Raw genomic sequence first — 19,561 nt, 5'->3', positions numbered from 1 at the left:
TTGGTGACGCCTGATTTACTTAAAAATGGTAAAGGTCCCCTGCTGTCACTCCCTGCCCTCCTGGGGCCTGGGACAGTCAAGAGGGCACTGACCCCACGGTCCAGCCTCGGGGGATGAGCGCCAGTCCTCTCAGCTCAGTTCCACCCAGGCTTGTAAGTCCAGAGGTCCGGTGGTCCAGAGTGGTGAGGCGCCTGCTGTGACCACCTGATGGCCAAGATTAAGCAGTCTGGTGACTAGGAGGCCATCACCCGCAGTCTGACCCCGTGGTGGGCAGCCAGTGGCCTCGTGGGCTCCGGGTGGCTGCGACCGAGTGACCAGGCCCAGGCCAGGGCGGTGGCAGAGGACATATGGCTTGGGCGATGAGACTAGGCAGGGCCTGCAGGGAGGCGCCCAGAGCGTCCAGCCGGCTCTCCAGGGCGGCCAGGCGTGCCTCCAACTCCTCCTGCTGGGCCTGCAGCTCCGACACCACCTCATACGCGATGCTCTGTGCCTGCAGAGACGGGGAGAGACTGAGTGACAAAGGGAGGGACCAGGGATGGCTGAGGACGGAGGGCTAAGGGCAGTAGGGCCACCAATCAAATCAAAGGGCAGCTGGGTGGCCAGCAGGGGGCGCCAGGGGCTGCGGTCCCACTGCAGGCGCAGCGCCCACCGCCAGGGGGCGCGCAAGCAGGGACGGCTCTGACTGAGCGAGTAACCTGCTGGATATCCGGACAGAAGATGGTCCGCAGGCTCCTCCTTTGGGCATCCACGCTCTTGCCCAGGCTATATCTCCCCTGTCCCCACTTGTCCAGAAACCAGTGTGTGACACTTGGAGGCATCTATAACTGTAGCCAGCCTTCAGATGTCTCAGAGCCCTCTCTGGTTTTGTTTTGTTTAATTGAGGCATGGCATCCCCATGTACCTTTTGGCTTGCCTGGAACCCAGCTGACCTCAAACTCATAATTCTCTGCCACGAGAGTCCTGGGGTTAAAGCTGTGCGCCTCCAGACCCAGTTTGGCTTTATATGTTTATATGTAATTATTAGACATGGTCTCCGGGCCGCTCTTGAGTTCAAAGCTACCATCCTACCGCAGCCATGTGGGTACTAGAATTGACAACGTGAAATGAACCACTGTGACTTAGGCTAACATCCCTGAACTCTAGAGACAGACGCAGGAAGAGCTGAAGTTCTAGGTTGTACTTGGCTACATAGTAAATTCCAGGGCAGACTGGGCTTGGTGACACACTGTCTCAAAAACAGCAAAAAGAATGTAACATCTTCAGACTATATTACTGGGTAGGATGGGACTGCTGGAAGCCCTACCCGGAATCCCCAAGCGCAGGGCTGGGGGCGTGGCTCAGGGGTGGGGCCCCTGCCTAATATCCCCCAGTGAGGGGCTGGGGGCGTGGCTCAGGGGTGGAGCCCTTGCCTAGAATCCCCCGGTGAGGGGCTGGGGGCGTGGCTCAGGGGTGGGGCCCCTGCCTAGGGTCATTTGCTGTGTATTTAGTCAACACTGGCTCTCTATGTAGCCTAGGCTACATTTTTGACCACCTGCATCAGCCTCTGGAGGAGCAAGAACCTCCAATTGCGCTCCCACGCCTGGAACATTAACTGTGAACTGAAACTGAAGAGCCACATGGCTGCAGTACGCATTCCCAGCCTCCTCTGATTAGACATTATCCTCGCGTTCCTGGGGGCCATGTCCTATGCCCATCCTGCCAGATGCTCACCTTGGCCAGGTCAGCCAGAGTGTTGGCTTGATCGTTCACTTTCCCTTGTTCAATCTTCACACTGCGGAGTCTGTGGGGGTGGGGCAGGGGCAGGTTAGGTTCTGCTAGAGCATAGGGCTGAGAGTGACACACAATCCGGGCCCAGAGCAGGCCATTCCCAATAGCCTGGACACAGACCCACCCAGGGGACAGACACATTCTCTGCCCACTAGGGACGCAGCTGGGGCGTGCCCCTCCCCATGGGCATCATGCACCTGCAGACTTCCTAGTCAACCCCAGACTTACTTCTGAGCCCTGGCAGGAGCCGGCAGAGCAGAGAAAAAGAAAAAGAGGGGAAGAAAAGAGTACAATGCAATGTTAATGTCATGTGGCAACGCTGAGTGTCTACCAGCACCAGCTGCCAGCACCACCAGCTGGCAGGGGGCCTGCGCTGCTGAGGGCTGCAGCCTCGAGGGCAGGGATCTGGTCTCAAAAGCTGAGAGGCCAGCCCCTTAAGACACCTGTGTCTGCCCCATCACACCCCCCCCCAGGCACTTGCAGGCAATCCTGGCTGGCTGCCCATCCCTGCCTCTGATCCCGCAGCCCCATGAGTGGCAGGTGCCAAGCTCCACGAGCAACTTGCTCAGCAATCACCCTGACCTGGAAACTGAGGCTGGCAAGGGTAGTGCTCCGGGGATCAATACCCTGACAGGACAGAACCCGTGGCTGATCACATGTGGTGCCCTTGAACCCTGCAGCACTGTTCCCCACAGAGGGGGCTGCCATGGTGGGTTTCACTGTCTATGCCACGTCCTGCAGCTAACCACATGGTGTGGACCGCTTCCTAAGGCCCTGTGTTCTGACCCTGGCACCCTCTTAGTGTCACAGCATCACAGGCATTTAAAAAGGGGGGAGCGGTGGATAAGGCAGAGCGGCAGACACAGACAGACAGACAGACAGACAGACAGGACTGACACATCCAGTACTGGGAGGCCCCTGAGGACCCAGGGCTGCAGCCTCTCACGCTGAGGAACACCACAGCTGAAGAGATTCAGACCCCCAACCAATCACACGTGCCTCTGCATATTTTTCCCAGGGCTGTTCCTTTCTTGGTTTTATTTATTTGGTTTCCCAGGGGCTCAAGCCCTAGTTCCACTGTGGGGGTTCTCTTCAGTGCCCCCTTACTTGTGACACCCCCATCCCATCCCCCTGCCTCAGCTGGGCTTTGTACCCTCCTTGGTATAGCTGCCCCTGGGAATCCTGTTCATGCCTCCTGCTTCCTCTAGGCTCTCACCCAAACGTTGTCTAGGGAGGGGCAATGGGGGTACAGGGCCATCAGACCACCACGCCCCGGGGTGCAGGGGGCGCGCACAGGGGTATCACCTCCCTAGAGACCACACCTCAGCCCCCAACCTCACATTTTCCTCTTGTGGGAGTTTTTCGAACATTCTTGAACACGCCTTGGGGTTGGTACTGGGGCCCAGCCGCGTGGCTCCCTGGGAGCAGGTGCGCGGGGAAAGGGGCTGCGAGGGCGCTGGACTTACTGATGGATGGCCTGAAGGAACTTACGCTGGTGTTTCCGAACCCGGCCCTGGTCTGGCTTCTTCACTAGCCTGGTGTGTTTGTAGATGAGCCAGGTCTCCCTGAGAACATTTGCAGCAGCGTTTTTGACCTAGGGAATCAATAAGATAACAGTTCCTGGGGACTGGAGAGATGGCTCAGTGGTTAGCAACGCTGTCTGCTCTTCCAAAGGACCTGGGTTCAATCCCCAGCACCCACATGGCAGCTCACACCTGTCTGTAACTCCAGGTGCTTGGAAACCCTCACACCGGTGCACATACAATAAAATAATAAAGAAAAGAAAAGAACACTTCCTTAGGGTCATTATCAGGGGATCGAAACTTCTGCTGATTTCTAGAAAGCTCTGGAAATCCACAAACTGCCTGTCCGGGAGTCTCTGCACTGTGGGCACAGAGGCGTGGTTGCAGCCCCTTAGCTATTCAACACGGGTACTGATCGGTCCACATGAAAATGAAAAAATTCGCGACTCTGCACAAGCTATCTTCTGTAATAACTGTGGTTCTCAGCCTGTGGGTTGCGACTGCTTTGGAGGTCAAATGATCCCTTCATAAGGGTCACCTAAGACCATTGGAAAACACAGCAAAATTACAGTTATAAAGTGGCAACAAAAATAATTTTATGGTGGGGGCGGGGTCACCACAACATGAGGGACTATACTAAAGGGCTGCAGCACTGAGAAGGTTGAGAACCACAGTTTTACAGGGTTTTATATATGTAGCCCAGGCTAGCTTCAGACTCACTATGTAGCAGAGGCTGGCTCAAGTACTGGGATGACAGGCATGCAGCACCATGCCTGGCTCATGTGGTGCTGGGAACAAACACCGTGCTCTGTGCGCGGCAGGCAGCGCTCTGCAAACTGAGCCAGCCCCACATTCATTTACATATGAAGAAACCAAGGCACAGAAAGGGCAGTGGGTCCATGCTGAAGGGAGCGGGATGCGGTGGCGCACACCTGTAATCCCAGCACTCAGGGAGGCAGAGACAAGCCGATCTCTGTGAATTTGAGGCCAGCCTGGTCAGCAAGGGCTCCACAGAGAAACCCGGTCTCGTAAAACCAAATACTAAAAGCAACCAACCAACCAACCAACAACAGCAAAAGACAACCTAAGAAAACTCTGAGGCGTTTATGGTGTTGCCCTTAGCGGCTCGGTCCAGAGTGAACTGTGAAAACGGGGACACTGGGATGAGCCTGGGGCTGCTTTGGGGACCCACAGAGACAGGGATGCGCCCTGCAGGGGCTGGCACACGGGGCCTCACCCGCTTGGTGAGCTGCGTGTCCATCATGAAGTTGTGAACGTGTTTCTCAGCCTTGGTGAGCTCCAACTTCCTGGCCACGACGGCCACCACGAGTGCAGTGCAGCCTGCTCCCTGTGTGTGGGGTGGGTGCGCGTCAGAATCCCAATGCCAGGCACACCCCCCTCCAGGCAGCCCTCCCTGTGTCCCGGCCCCTCTGCGACAGCGGGAGGGGGACATGAGAACTTATATAGGAAAGGAGGGGGGAATCTGCCACAGCAAAACAGGGCACCTCCAACACCCAAGGACATCAGGCCGGGGACGCGGGAGACAGGCGCTGAGCCCAGGCATAGTGGGTGCAGCGCAGTGACTGCCCTCGAGAGCCTGTCTCCTTTCTTGTCGGGATTAGGGCCTTTAAGGACTCAGAAGCCTCTTTTCGGGAAAAGCCATATTGATAAGGTCAAAACGACTTGCTGGAAAATTCTGGAGGGAATGCTACAGGAGAAAGAGTGGGGTGTTGGGGGGGGGGCACGCAGAAGCACAAAGAAACACACGGCCATGTCTGCCCCCCAAAAAGTCAGTCCGGGAAGCCTCAGATTCAAGGAGAAAATGATGGCTGCTGGAAATGAGAAAGCCCAAAGTGTGACTGTCTGTGCTCAGAAAGGGAAACAGAGTGACAGGAAAGGGGGCGGAGAGGAGAGAGCTGCAAGCCATGCAGCGGAGAGTGCCAGCTATGCAGGGAGCAGAAGCAGGAAAATCGAGGGAGCCCAGTTAATCAGTTGCTGGGGGCGTGGCTCAGGGGTGGAGCCCCTGCCTAGAACCCCCCGAGGGAGGGGCTGGGGGCGTGGCTCAGGGGTGGAGCCTCTGCCTAGAACCCCCCCAGGGAGGGGCTGGGGGCGTGGCTCAGGGGTGGAGCCCCTGCCTAGAACCCCCCAGTGAGGGGCTGGGGGTGTGGCTCAGGGGTGGAGCCCCTGCCTAGGATCCCCCAGTGAGGGGCTGGGGGCGTGGCTCAGGGGTGGAGCCCCTGCCTAGAATCCCCCCAGGGAGGGGCTGGGGTCGTGGCTCAGGGGTGGAGCCCCTGCCTAGGATCCCCCAGTGAGGGGCTGGGGGCGTGTCTCAGGGGTGGAGCCCCTGCCTAGAACCCCCCCAGGGAGGGGCTGGGGGCGTGGCTCAGGGGTGGAGCCCCTGCCTAGAATCCCCCAGTGAGGGGCTGGGGCATGGTTCAAGCTAGTGATTAGAATTTTTTGGAAGAAGTCATAATTTTTTATTTTTTGGTTTTTCGAGACAAGGCTTCTCTGTGTAGCCTTGGCTGTCCTGGACTCACTTTGTAGACCAGGCTGGCCTTGAATTTACAGTCATCTGCATGCCCCTGCCTCCCAAGTGTTGGATTAAAGGTGTGTGCCACCACACCCAATTTAGGAGTCATACTTTTAAAGCTGTATCCATTAGCTGGGAGGTGGTGGGGCACGCTTTTAATCCCAGCACTCGGGAGTCTTGAAAAACCAAAACAAAATAAAGACAAAAATTTTAAAAAGCTGTGTTCATTGAGGCACTATGTTAGGGAATGTAGTTTTGTATTCCCTCCAGGGTTCAGCTCAGGGCCCTGGGACAGTGGGCCAGGGCCCTTCCTTACTGTTCCCTTTCTCCTGGTAGAACAGCCAGGTGAATTAGCCACAATGCCACGAAGCTGTTTAGGGAGAAAGGAAATGTGAGCTGGGCCTGGGTGATGGGGAAAAAAATTTTTTTTTAGATTATACATATAAGTGGTCTAGTTTTGTTTGTTTGTTTTTTTAAAGATTTGCTTATTTTATTTATTGCATATGAGTGCTTTATCTGCAGAAGAGGGTATCAGATCTCATAGATGGTTGTGAGCCACCATGTGGTTGCTGGGAATTGAACTCAGGACCTTTGGAAGAGCAGGCGGCGCTCTTAACCACTGAGCCATCTCTCCATCCTGAAAACCTTTTTATATTAGTTTAATTCTGTTCTGAGATAACATCTCATGTGGTAGCCCAAAGTGGCCTGGAAGCTGCCATCCTCCTGTCTCAGCTTCTCAAGTTCTGGGAATACAGGCGTGTGCTAGCGTGCCTGGCAGATGATCCTGTTTTTTGCAAAAGTACTGTGCTTCAACAAGAAAGGCGAGCCGGGCGGTGGTGGTGGCACATGCCTTTAATCCCAGCACTCAGAGGCTGAGGCGGGAGTGAGTTCAGAGCCAGCTAGGGGTACATAGTGACACTGTCCCAAACAACCAAACAAAAGACAACTGTATCTCAAATCAGGGGGGAAAAGAGCCTGATGTCCCAAGCAGGCACCAACCGTGAGAGCACTGAGGGCTTTTCTGCATGGCTTCGAGTGTCACTACAGACAACCCTTAGAGGCACCAGTGAGCCACGCGGGCTCCCCTGAAATCATATCTGGGGTCAGCTGGGACCTCTAGGCATGGGCGTGGCACCCCCAGAATCCATTAGAGAAATGCTTGCCACGTTAGAGCAAGGCGTGAGCACTCACCATGATGCCTGTGAGCAGACACACGCCCTTCCCACAGTAGGTGTGCGGCACCATGTCCCCATAGCCGATGGACAAGAAGGTGATGGAGATGAGCCACATCGCTCCCAGGAAGTTGCTGGTCACTTCCTGCTTGTCATGGTACCTGGTGTCGAGGGAAGGACAGACAGACAGGGCTCAGTCAGCCCACACTGTCCTCACTCACCACAGCCCTAGGGGTAAGGACAGGACTCTGGGGCATGTGTTTCCCTGGATGCTGAGGTGATGAAGGCCTGGGTGCAGGCTGGGATGGGGGCCCCTGCCCTCCGCTGCCTTGGTCCTTCCCTGACACCTGTGCTGTGACCGCCATGACAGTACTGAGGGTGGCCTAAAGGCACAGCCACACAGGCAGGATGAGGAGCATGTAGAGTAGACACACTACAAAGAGCTTCCCACATCACAGCCAGTGAGGCCTGAGGAAAGGGGACTGTGGGTGACAGTAGTGGCTGGCATGTCAGGAGAGCAGAGGGATGCTGGAGGAGGTGTCAGGCGGGGTACAAGAGGGACATGCCGTCCTCAGCCTGAGGCCTTGGGTGTGGGAAGGAGAGGGCGCTGGCTTTCCTTCCAGCAGAGCTGGATTTTGGCTTCTGCGGGAAAGGCAGCCTGAGGCCTCACCTACTAGAGCTGTGGAGACCGAGCCCTCTGACTGTGTGGGGGTGGGGCCAAGACTACTCAGGCAGTGGGGAAGAGCCTTACCCACAATCCCTAGCTTTTCAGAGATGCTTTTGCAGTTATTTTGCTTGTTATGGCTTTTCGAGACAGGGTTTCTCTGCGTAGCCTTGGCTGTCCTGGCCTCGCTTTATAGACCAGGCTGGCCTCTAACTCACAGCCATCCTCCTGCCTCTGCCTCCCCAGTGCTGGGATGACAGATGTCATCCCTATGCTGGACTATGGCTACAGGGTGCTTTGGGGTGACCCAAGTACAGAGATGGGGACATGCAGGGACAGGGCTGTGGGGGTGGCAGCAAGGCAAAGTGGCGAGTAGCCCTCTCCTGGGCTCCCATCCCAGAGGGGAGCTGCGAGGAGGGTCCTGAGGTCCCCGCTTTGACCAGTAGCAGTGGGCACAACAGACCCCTAGAGGGACGGGAAGATGCAGAGGGCATGGCTCTCCCACCAAGGCCTTTCCTGACTAGGGAGAGGGCAGGTGGCCCTCACTGTCACCAAGGCACTCCTGGGTCAGTGAGGCCCAGCTATATCTGCCTCTGGTCATCACCGGAGGCCCCAGGTAAGTCCTACAATCCTTGAGGACCCTGGTCGCCTCCTCTGAGGTGTCAGGGTGGGGGAATGACAACATTCCCTCCCTCACTCCACACCCCCAGCCAGGCCCATGGGTGACCTGAGTCTCTTGGCCTCTAGAGCTGACACAGACTCCGGGTGTCCCTTCCTCCCAGCCAGGCCCATTCTGGTGGCCAGTTCCCCGCCCCCCCCAGGGGAAGGTAGCTGGGTGGCTGGGTCCTGAGGGGGGTGGTGGGGCTGGAGGCAGCCGTGCTGAGGGTGGGTCTGGAAGCCAGAGATGGGGGAGGGGAGAGTTAACATTAAACTTGAGCCTGTACCTGGTGGCTCCAGCCCTGAGTTCTATATCAGCCCCCCAGAAACAAGAATGTGGGAGCATAAGTGTAGGGACCAAGATGGAGGGCAGCAGCTCTGAGCCTCTGGCCCCTTCTTCTGGGCTGAAGTCAGAGGCCAGTAGGGGAGCCTGAGGAAGGCTAAGAACTGAGCGATGGGTCTCCCGGGGTACAGCGGAGACTGAGGACACAGGCAGGGACAGACACCGTGGCCAGGCAGAGATGCTGAGGTCCACCCTGTGGGCTCCTGTGGGCTCACGGGTGGACAGAAAGGCTGTCTGGGTGTGAGCAGAGTGAGGTGGGGACCTGGGGTCTGGGTTCAAGGACAGGAGGGTGGCGGCGGCGGTCGGCAGTCACCTCTCGCACACGCGCACTGTCCAGGCAGCGACGATCCAGGAGGAGATGCTGAAGACCAGCAGCACGGTGCCGGGGCAGATGGTCATGAGCGTCTTGGTGACAAAGCGTGTGTTGAAGGTGACGCGGTTGAGGGCCCCGATGCTCCGGCTGGAGGCGTCGGTGAAGATGCGGCTGTGTAGCAGCATCACCCGAGCCAGCAGGTAGAGGCGCAGGAACATGGGGATGGAGAGGAGCACGTCCAGGTCCGCCTCGGCCGCCGACGGTGCCAGCGAGAAGGCCAGCCGCGCCGTCCACGTGAAGCGGTAGTGGCCGGGCACCGGGTGGATGGCGCACACAGCCAGCTCCAGCGAGATCAGGGACATGCGCTCCCACGTCATGGCGATGCGCCAGTCGTCCGCACCATTGTCCACCAGGAACAGCTGCAGGGACGCGTGTGAGGGTGGCTGAGTGGGTCCCCTGGGCATACGGCCACCCCGCAGTGGGAGCCCTGGCCTGGGCCTCAGACTCACCTGCCTCAGGATTTTAGACAAAGATTATTTCTGTTTGTGTGCTTTGGAGAGAGGGGCTCGTGTAGCCCAGGCTAGCCCTGAGCTCCTATGTAGGCAAGGATGACCCTGAAGTCCTGATCCTAACACATCAGCCTGCTGAATGTTTGATGATTGGTGTAAAACACCCCATCTGCCTGGTTTTGTTTTCTTTGTTGTTTGCTTTGTCTTTTTGAGAGAGGGTCTTATTATGCAGGCTGGCCTTAGACTATCAGCAATCCTCCTGCCTCAGCCTCTCAAATGCTAGGATGATGGGGTGCCGTGCAGGACACTTGGTTTCTCAGTTTCAGCCATAACTCAAAGCCAATCAAAAGCACTTGCCAGCAAGCCTGAGGACCTGGGTTCAAGTTCTGGAACTCAAAGAAACGACCTCCACATGTGCACATGCACAAAATAAAAGGGAGAAAAAGGAGGTGTTGGGAGCTGGGCTCTGCGGGAGAGTGCTTGCCTAGTTGTCCTGGGTCTGATCTCTGGACCGCAGTGGACACCTTTTCCAGTTTTAATTAATTTTTATCCTGCCCTGGCTGGAGACATGGCCTGACCCTGTCTCCTGATGCAGCAGTGATGGCAGTCCCCAGGCAGCCTCCCTGTCATCAGGAGGGGAGCCCCCCCCCTCAACTCTGCAGGGTGACGCCTCCTCCATGGCCCACCCGCCAGCCAACTTCTCCATTCTGGAACCTTCTGGGCAATGCAGACCTACACCTGTGGCTTTGGGTGACCCTCAGCTTCCATCCCAGAGGCCCCCCCAGGGCTGGGTCACGCCTCCACAGGGGTGAGTACCAACCTGGATCTCTCGGGCGTGGTAGAGGATGACAAGACCAAGCAAGATGACAGTGGACAGGCTGATGAGGCATTTCAGGGCAAACGAGTACAGTGACTCCTGCACACAGAGAAGGGACGCTGCAGGTCCCCGGCACTGCCACCCAGGCACCAGCTAAGTTGGGTCAGCCGCTGCCCAAACAGGGGCTGGTCCTGTGGCTTTCTCCACCCCAAGTCTCAGCTCCTAAGACTCCCATGCAGGGACAGAGAATGTCTTGTTGTCACGCACCCCTGTGGCTCTCGGCATTGCTTGCCTCCTCCCCCTCCTCCTCCTCCTCCCCCTCCTCCCACTCCTCCTCCTCCTCCTCCTCCCCATTTCCCTCCCCCTCCTCCCATTCCTCCTCCTTTTCTTCCTCCCACTTTCCCCCTCCTGCACCCCTTGCCCTTGCCCGTGGGGCTCAGCTGAGACCCCGAAGCCCAGGCTGAGCAGATGGGGGAGACCTACCTTGGTGTACACACCCCAGGACAGCTCTGTTTCTGTCACCATGACAACGATCCCAAACATGCCGAAGATGAGTGCGTAGTCACTGAGTCGTTTGCGTTTCTCGAAGAGGGCCCTCCGGTGGCCCAGGCGGTGGCTGACCGTCGAGGGCTTCCCTGAGCCCGGCCTGGCCTCCTCTTCTTCTTCCTCTTCTTCCTCCTGCTCCTGGGGGTGGCCCCTGGAGCCAGCAGGGGACAGCCGGGCAGGCTGACCCTCGGCCACCATCTGCAGGCCTGGGCCTTGGGCGAGCTGCAGGGGACGGCCTGCCTCGGGGTCCACAGGCTCCCAGCCCAGAGGCCGCCCCACACTGCCATTGTGGCTGCGGCTACTCATGGCCTCCTGTCTCCTTGGGCTGGTCTTGCAGCAGGCCCGTGGGGGCCCGGCATGGCTCAGCAGCGTGGCTCCCGGACAGACCTGTGCAGACAGAAAAGACTGAACATTATCACGGCCATTCCAGAACATTCCAAGGCTCCAGAGAATCCAGACAGCATTGAGCATCTGTAAAGAGTTCAAGTCAGTATATAGCTTCTCCTTCTCCCAAGTCCATCTCTGACCTCACAGACACCGGCAGGCCCCAGAACCGCCCCAGCTGGCCCACGAGCGCCACCCCACCCCCCACCCCCGTCCCTTCCAGCTGTACAGGCAGCAGGTGATGGCATGGTCTGTGGGTCGGCAAGGCGCAATGCACACCACTCTCTGTACCCGTGTGTGACTCAGCTGCCCAAGCACGTGTTAAGCGCAGCCCAGGAGCTGCCATGTTTGTCACCCTGAGATAGCCTCCTCCTGGGCAGCCTGGGCTAGCAGAGGGAATCCACCCTGGTGGTGACCAGGCCTGGACTCATCCTGCATTTTGAGCCTCCAGTTAAAAGGACTGTCTGTTGCCCCAGGCACCAGGGGGAACTCCCAATCTGGGTTTATAAAGAGTCAAGCCAAGGGAAGTCAGGGCAGCCTGCTGGGTTCTCAGCCAGCACCTTGCCAGGTGGTGGCTCGGGGCAGGACCTGCGGCCATGAGATGGAACCTGCCTGACCCTGCTCCTGAGAGGCTGTAATCTGGGGACACCGGGCTGGTGACTAACCAATGCTGTCCTTCACCTGGGCTGGGACACCAACTCAGCCCATTCCCTTCCAGTGTCCTCTGTGGTTTTATTTATTTACTTTAGAGACAGGTTCTCAGTCTATAGCCCAGGTTGTTGGCCTTGAGTTTGTGACACACACCGCGTGCTGGGATGACAGGTGTGAGTCACCAGGCCAAGTGCAGTGATTCACAGCTATCACGTAAGCAAGCGGTGAGGCTGAGGCAGGGCACGCTGAACTTCAGGACCAGCCTGCGCTATAGACCGAGTTTGAGGCCAACCTGGCCTATGCAAGACTCTGCTTCAAAATAAAATAAAACAAAACAAAACAAAACAAAACTAGATCAATAGGTGTCTCTTGCTGTGAGTCTCAAGGAGGGACCCACCTCCCCACACCTCTTCAGAGACCACAGTGAGAACAGCCCGTGACACCAGACCCCTGTGGGGTGACCTCCCCAGCAGGCAGAGGGCGGATGGGGCAGGGAAGGGCCCCAGACCCCCCCTCCTCAGCAGGCTCACTGGCTCCTTAGGGTGACCGGCTCTGCTTGCCCTTTGCCCACGGGCTGCCAGGGAACTTACTGGGCCAGTCTGTCAGCCCAGGCGCTGTCACTGAGTACCTTGACCCCGGTTCAGGGTGGCGGGCGAGCGCGTGCCCATGTCACCGCTGTGCTACCTCCACCCTTGTGCACGGACTTTGAGAACTCAGCATCTCCCACTCGCAACCTTCCCTCACCGGGGGATGGGGGGTGGGGGGAGACGCGCACCCACTCTTCTGTGTCCCTGACCCTGACCCTGTGGCGACAGCATCCCCAGCCGCGCGCCCAAACGCATGGCCCAGGGACTCGCGATTACCGGCCTCCCGCTTCCTCACGCCAGTACCTGCGGGCGACGGCGGGGACCTGGACCCGCGTGTCAGCGCGTCCCCGCCGCGGCTGGCCGGGGAGGGGGGCAGCTCCGCCCCAGAGGAGCGACGTCTCGGATTGGCTGAGCGCGCCAGGCCCCGCCTCTGTGACCCCGCAGGCCCCGCCCACGCTTAAAGCTCCCTCCTGGGCGCTCTGCAAGACCGGGAACACCAGCCTTGGACAGCTGTGCACCGGCTGTTGCAGGGCGTGCTGCACACTGGGAACCTCATCTCTGGGGACAGACAAGCTCACCACGGGAACTCCCAGTCCTGAACTTCAGCAGCCTTGCGGACAGGAAGAGCTCCAGGGAGGTGGACTCTTCAGGGCTGGGGAAACCCCCAAACCTGCTGTCCCCCTAGCGCACAAGCCAGCCCTACAAGGAGCTTGCTGGTGCAAGTTTTTGTCTTGAGTCGGGATCTCATGTAGCCTAGGCTGGCCTCAAATTCACTGTGAAGTGCAGGTTGCCCTAAAACTTACCAGGTAGCCCAGGTAGCCTTGAACTGGCTTTGTAGCCAAGGCTGACCTTGAACTCCTTCCCCGTCTGTGTTCTGGGCACTGGGACAGGCTTGGTCCATCCTTCCCAGCTCATACAACGTTTTTTTGTGGTCTTGTGGGGGTTGTTGTTGTTGTTTGTTTGTTTGTTTGTTTGGTTTTGGACAGGGTCCCACTCTGTACCCAAGGCTGATCTCAAACTCACTCACTGAAATCCTCCTGCCTCAGCCTCACCCTAGGGCGCTGGAGTGACAGGTGTCTCCTAAGACATCTGGGGACCAAAGGATAGGCCTGTTCTTACCCCCCTGCCCCAAAGTCATGCCATCGCTGAAAAGCTGGGGAGGTTGTCCAGGTTTGTGTGTGGCCTTGGATCCTGCGTGGGGCAGCGGTCCCTCCCAGCTCCTACTCGCTGCCTCCTGGCCCACTGTCTCTATGCAGCTCAGAGCTGCGGAAGTGGCTCGGGAGCCGGTGACAGTGCTGAGCCCCAGCAGAGCCACCGGGCACAGGGACAGTCCAGGTGTTGGGAGTTACTGCCACATGGGCACTATCCACACAGGTGGAGCCAGATACGACCAGCCCCGGGGTGACAGACATAAGTGTTCCAAGAGACACCACAGAGTGACAGGCCTTTACCACCCTGGTGGGGCCCAAGGACGCCATGTTCCATCGCCAGCCCCAAGCCTGGTGGGCCACCCCATCCTTGCAGGCACTGACCCTTCTTACTAGCTGGACCACCCAGGAATCTGGGTTTTGTTTTTTTTTTTTTCTAGACAGGGTTTCTCTGTGTAGCCTTGGCTGTCCTGGACTTGCTTTGTAGACCAGGATGGCCTCGAACTCACAGCGATCCACCTGCCTCTGCCTCCCGAGTGCTGGGATTAAAGGCGTGCGCCACCACGCCCGGCTGCTTTATTTTTTTTAATCTGGGCTGGAACTCACTATGTAGCTGAGGGTGGTCCTCCTGTCTCTCCCTGTTGGGTCCTGGGGTGACGGGCATGTGCCCCCAGTGATGATGCTAGAACCCAGGGCTCCCTGCATGACAGAGAAGCCCTCTACCCACTGAGCTTTAAGCCCTGAACCACGTGGTACCCACCTTCAGCCCCGCTACCACACACTGACTGAACAAGCCCCCCCCCCCGCCATGGCTTGTTGATGGGGGCCATCCCCCTGTGTCACTCCTGCTCACTGACCTAGCTAGCCCTCCTTGGGGTCTCTGTCTCAATATACACCCACCTCCAACGTGCCCATGGCCACAGTCAAGTCCAACAACGGAATTTACAGCCACAGCCACTTCCGCCTCTGAGATGCACCCCTTGACTTGCCGTCCAGAGCCCCTCATGGAGGTATCCTAGCAACCATGTGGGGTGGCCCTGAGGCCTATGGGAACCTCAGTCCTGGGGACCGATGAGGCTGGTGGTGTTAGCGAGTGAGCGAACAGACTGCGCCTTCATCCTAGGCATGGGCTTCAGAGGCTGTGGGGGCTGCAAGGGAGCCGAGGAGCCACAGATACACTCGGGACAACACTGGACTCCTGTGACAGGAAACGGCCTTGCAAGCCTGTCCTCCAGAGACTGCTGGACAGAAGGCCATCCCCTAGGGCCTGAGCCACCAGCCCTGGGCAGTGCCTGCAGGACACTGGGGATCCCTTTCAGGCCTGGTGGCCTGGTCACACACACACTCTCCTCTTTCCTCCACTGCCCCCCGTGGACCACTCTTCAAACTCGGACATCAGCCAGGCATGGTGGGACACACCTGTTACCCCAGCACTTGGGAGGTAGAGACAGGAGGGCCAGAAGATAAAGGCCAGCCTTCCCTACATAAGGGAGCTAGCCTGGGCTACAGCCCTGTCTCAAAATGAAAAGCAAGCAGAAACATTAAGAGGGTGTGCGGGAGGAAAGAATATGTCACAAGGCGACTGAGGGTGCATATCCTGGGGACTAACTCTGGCCTGGGTTACCTGGCCTCAGAGGTCTTGGGCGCCCCCACTAGCGTGCCTTGAGCCTCCTATATGCATAGCTTGTGTTCTCAGGGCCCCCAACAAGCCTGACCTCAAGTGCGGGAGAAGCAGCCCCTATCCTATGCTGGAAGTAGCACCCCAAGTAATAAGCAAGGTGTCCTAGTCAAGCTCCCGGGGAGGGTGCTGGAGGCCCAGTCCACTCACTCTGCAGCCAGCAGCCTCCATTTGTCCCCAGACTTTCACGATGTGACCTCTTGGCACTGGCTGTCCACCCCCGCTGGGCAGACAGAGCTGGAGGCTCTCACCAGCCACGGCTGTTGCTCTCACTACACTGCGACTGGTCCTGGGCCTTGGTCCTTAAGCTTTGGGAGTTTCTGCTATTGTTATAGGTTTTATTTTGCTTTCTCCTTGTTTTCTTTGTTTGTTTGCTTGCTTGTTTGTTTGTTTTGTGTTCTTCTTTCAAGGCAGGGTCTCAGGTAGCCCAGCTCAACCTCAAACTCACTGTGTAGCCAAAGGTAACCTTAACCATCAGATCTTCCCTTGGTATCGCACATGCCTCGCTTTTTCAGTGCTGGGACGGGAAGCCAGGGCGTGGCGTGGGCCAGGCAACCGCTCTACCAACTGAGCAGCAGCCCCGGCGCGTAGATACAGACTCAAAGGCCGGGCGTGGTGGCGCACACCTTAGATCTCAGCACTCGAGAGGCAGAGGCAGGTGGATCACTATGAGTTTGAGGCCAGCCTGGTCTACAAAGTGAGTCCAGGACAGCCAGGGTTACACAGAGAGACTTTCTCGAAAAAGAAAAACATTGAATTAAATTCAAACTTTTCTGTGTGTTTTGTTTATAGTGACAGGGTTTCAAGACACCTGGTCTCAAACTCACAATAGAGACAGGGCACCAGCTGAGCGCTCTGTATCTGAGACTTCAGGCCATACTGGCTTTATTTGTTTTTTATTAATCATTTTGTGTGTGTGTTTGTGCGTGTTTGTGTCTCTGTCTCTATGTGTCTGTTTCTCTCTCTCTCTCTCTCTCTCTCTCTCTCTCTCTCTCTCTGTGTGTGTGTGTGTGTGTGTGTGTGTGTGTGTGTGCATGTGGTGTCTCTGAGCAGGCCAGGGAGTGTCAGATGTGTGTGGCTCACTCTTAGATTTATTCTCTGGAGCCTGAGTCTCCCTGAGCCTGGAGCTGGCATTCTTGAAGCCTGCCATCCCCCTGCCTCCACCCTGTATAGTGATGAGATTACAGGCATGGCCACACCCTACTCTTCCTCTGTCTGCTGTGGATCTACAAACTCAGCCCCTCAGGCTTGCAGAGGGCCCCCTCTCACCACCAAGCCCCAGCCCTGTCCTCCCTCACCCCTGAGCCAGGGCCTTGTCCTCCCCACCCATCACCCAGCCAGGCTCTGTCCTCCCGGACCTCTGAGCCACTGCAGGGTCCTGCTTTTTTTGTTGCCATTTTCTGAGACAAAGTGTTGCTCTGTAGCCCAGGCTGCCCCCCTACACACACACACATACACACACACACACACACACACACACACACAGTCTTTCTGACTCCACCTCCCAAGCGCCCATAACCCAGGCCTGGCTGTCACTAACCCAGAGGGGTCCAAGGGGCTCTGGAAACCAACCTGAGACCCTTTGCTCTTCGCCCCTTCCAAACTGCGCTCAGCACCGAGACAACGCTGCCTGTGGCTCTTTTCTTCTCAGCACCTGTAAGGACCAGACATGGGGTTTGCTTTGCTTTGCTTTTGGTTTCTGAGAGAGTGTCTTCGTGCGGCTGTCCTGGAACTCCTTTTCTAAGACCAGGCTGGCCCAGAACTCCCTGAGATGCCCCTGCCTTTGCCTCCGTAGTGCTGGGGTTAAAGGCACCGCTGTGACCACTGTGGACCACAGTGCACTTTAAGGTTACCGGCTTTAGTAACTGGGCCCAGCATCTGAGGCAGGAGGCTCTCAGGACCCAGAACAGCCTGAGATTTACAGTAAGATATTGTCTTATAAAAGCCAAAGAAACAAAAAATTAAACCAAACAAACAAACAGGCTGAACAAGGTGGCCCACACTTTCAGGCGGAGGAAGGTGAGCCTCGGATTCAAAGCCAGCTAGGGCTGTGGAGCGACACTTTTCCGAAAATACAATGAAATGCTTCATTTGACAATGAGGCCTTGGGTGCCCCCCCCCCCAAGCTACCCCGGGCCCTTGCTGGAGGCCCCATCCCTGCCCCGCGCCCCCCCCCCCCATCCCTGGCCCTGCACACTGCTGTCCTCCGCTCCCCTTTCCCCCTCCACCTCCTGGTGTCTCCTCTCGCTGCTGTGAACTTGAATGTGACACTTCTCTTTTCCCAGGACGTGAGCAAGGGGCGGGGTGTGTGTGTGTGGTGGGGAGCTCTGTTTTAGGTTTCTTGGACCTGACATTGGCTGGGGAGGGCAGGGGCTGCCAAGGTCACTCTGCCCGCCTCTTCCCGGCACCTGCCCCTTGGGCAGCTTCCTTGAGTGACAAGATGTGGGACTGGGCCAGGCCCTCCCTGCTCCATCGTGGGCCTGAAGTGAGCCCTGGTTAAGGCTAACTCAATCCCCCCCCAAGTTCTTGGGCACTAGGTTGAGGGCCGTCGCACCCCACGCTCAGGGATGAAGCAAAAAAGCCCAGACAGGATCCCCCCCGCCCCGGGATGCTGGGTTCGGGACTGCTCTGGCCCCTGCCTTGTTAGGTGACCTTGGGTTGAGTACTAGCCTCCTCCGGACGTCCCAGCTACCCACCGCAGGGGGTGACCACAGAGAAAAAGCCCGAGGGTCTGGAAGGTCAGCTCGAGGCTCCCACCCGCCGCCGCTGAGGGGAATCCCCGCCAGATGTGAGGGCCAATGCCAGAGGAAGGGGCTGTGGGGAGTCTCGAGGGGAGCCGTGGGGAGTCTCGAGGAGGACTGCCACCCTGGGTGACTGCCTCATCTGGAGCTGAGCCCCTTTCTTCCAGGGACTTGGGGCTTGTTCTGGGATAGATGTCTCAGCTCCCATTTGTCTGGGGAAGATGAAGGGATACCCCGTGGTTCCCGCCGGTCTCCCAAGCATCGGTAGACTTAAGGGAGCCGGGCAACCCCCCCCCCACTACCCTAGCCTCCCACTCCCCCCTCTTATGTCTGTCCACTCACCAGCAGACTCCGGACGCGGCTGTGGAGCCCCTGCGTCCCGGCCCGAGAGCAAAACCAAGTGAACAAGCTCCCGGCAAGGGCGTGGGAACTGAGGTGCGCGCGCCGCCGCAGCGCGGACCCCCGCCCGCGGCCCGCTGGGGAGGGTCAGGTGTCCCCTCCACAGCTCCCAGCGCGCTCCCCACCGAGGTCGAGGACAGCGACCCAGCACACTCCAAGGATTAGGGCGACCCTCGGTGGCCGGTAGCTTCACGCGCGCAGTTTTTGCAGACAGGGAAACCGAGGCAGCGACAGGAACCGGGAATCCCTGCCCCTCACTCCAGTCAGGCACAGCAACCGTCGCCTCCCCCTGGGGACTGCATTCTAGGGAGAAGCTGAGGCCTGGGGCCCCCGGGGAGGGTCGGGTCGAGGGGAGAGACACCGGGAGGTTCCCGCAGCTGGTGACGCGGCCCAGGCTAGAAGGTCCCAATTAGGAGTGTGTGTAGGGGTCTAAGTGACCAAGATGCAGGCGGAGTAAACTTCTCCTTCCCTGTGTCTGGCTGGGAGGCGCCGCCCACGCAGTCGGGGTCCCCCCTGCGCCCCTAACGGCGGATGCCGGGGTGGCGGGACCGTGAAGGTCAAACCACCCTGCCAGAACAACGAGCCTCCTGGGGTCTGGAGTGCTAAAGGGAAACAGAGCCTGGGGCTGGAGAGAGACCAAGCCCGTTACGGTGATCTCGGCCGGATCCAAGCCTCAGTTTCCTCAGCCCACTCCTGTGGGCGGCGCTCCAAAACTGAGATGTGGGCCCCTCGCTTTGTCCTGCTTTGTCCTCTCAGTGTCGACCCCCACCCAGCCACTCTCGCAGCCCCTCCCTTCTTGCCCCACCCCTGAGCACCCACCCACCTTCTGCCACGGTCTGAGGCAGGGGGATTTCCTCCTGGCCGCCCGAAGGCTTCTAAGAGCCTCCATTATTTTCCGTTGTTGTTATTTTGGATTTTGTAATTTTTTCCCTCCCTTTTCTTCCATATGTTCTAAAAATAGCCGCTCCCCTCTCGCCAGTCCCCCAGCCCGCAGCATGTCGTGAGCTGCGCCGCGCTCCCGCGGTGGCCGGGGATTCCTCGCACGGGCGGGGCTGGGATGCGCCGGGGACACGCGCGGGTTGCGAGCGCCCCTCCCACCGCGGAGCGGCGGGCGGGCAGGGAGAGACCGCAC

General features: G+C 58.2%; 1 protein-coding gene across 6 annotated transcripts; it reads right to left on the bottom strand.

Annotated features, from left to right (window-relative positions):
• Nucleotides 1-19,337, bottom strand: KCNN1 (potassium calcium-activated channel subfamily N member 1). 6 transcript variants are annotated; one of them, XM_084760632.1, is made up of 10 exons: nucleotides 19,253-19,337; nucleotides 16,862-16,943; nucleotides 10,779-11,228; nucleotides 10,299-10,394; nucleotides 8,970-9,388; nucleotides 7,012-7,153; nucleotides 4,528-4,638; nucleotides 3,234-3,361; nucleotides 1,711-1,780; nucleotides 1-490 (listed from the first exon to the last, which is right to left on the bottom strand). In XM_084760632.1, the coding sequence occupies exons 3-10, from the start codon at nucleotides 11,145-11,147 to the stop codon at nucleotides 245-247; spliced, it is 1,581 nt and encodes a 526-aa protein (XP_084616758.1). In that variant the 5' UTR covers nucleotides 11,148-11,228; nucleotides 16,862-16,943; nucleotides 19,253-19,337; the 3' UTR covers nucleotides 1-244. The 6 variants fall into 6 exon arrangements, with proteins under 6 accessions (XP_084616758.1, XP_084616756.1, XP_084616755.1 ...); XM_084760630.1 differs by lacking the exon at nucleotides 19,253-19,337 and adding an exon at nucleotides 18,373-18,909; XM_084760629.1 differs by lacking the exons at nucleotides 16,862-16,943; nucleotides 19,253-19,337 and adding an exon at nucleotides 12,767-12,846.
• Between the last annotated feature and the right edge of the window lie 224 nt (nucleotides 19,338-19,561).

The sequence above is a fragment of the Acomys minous genome (genome assembly GCF_964271855.1).
Source record: "Acomys minous genome assembly, chromosome: 15".
Classification (NCBI taxonomy): Eukaryota; Metazoa; Chordata; class Mammalia; order Rodentia; family Muridae; genus Acomys; species Acomys minous.
The sequence above is the reverse complement of the archived record's forward strand: the minus strand, read 5'-3'. Positions and strand labels throughout refer to the sequence as shown.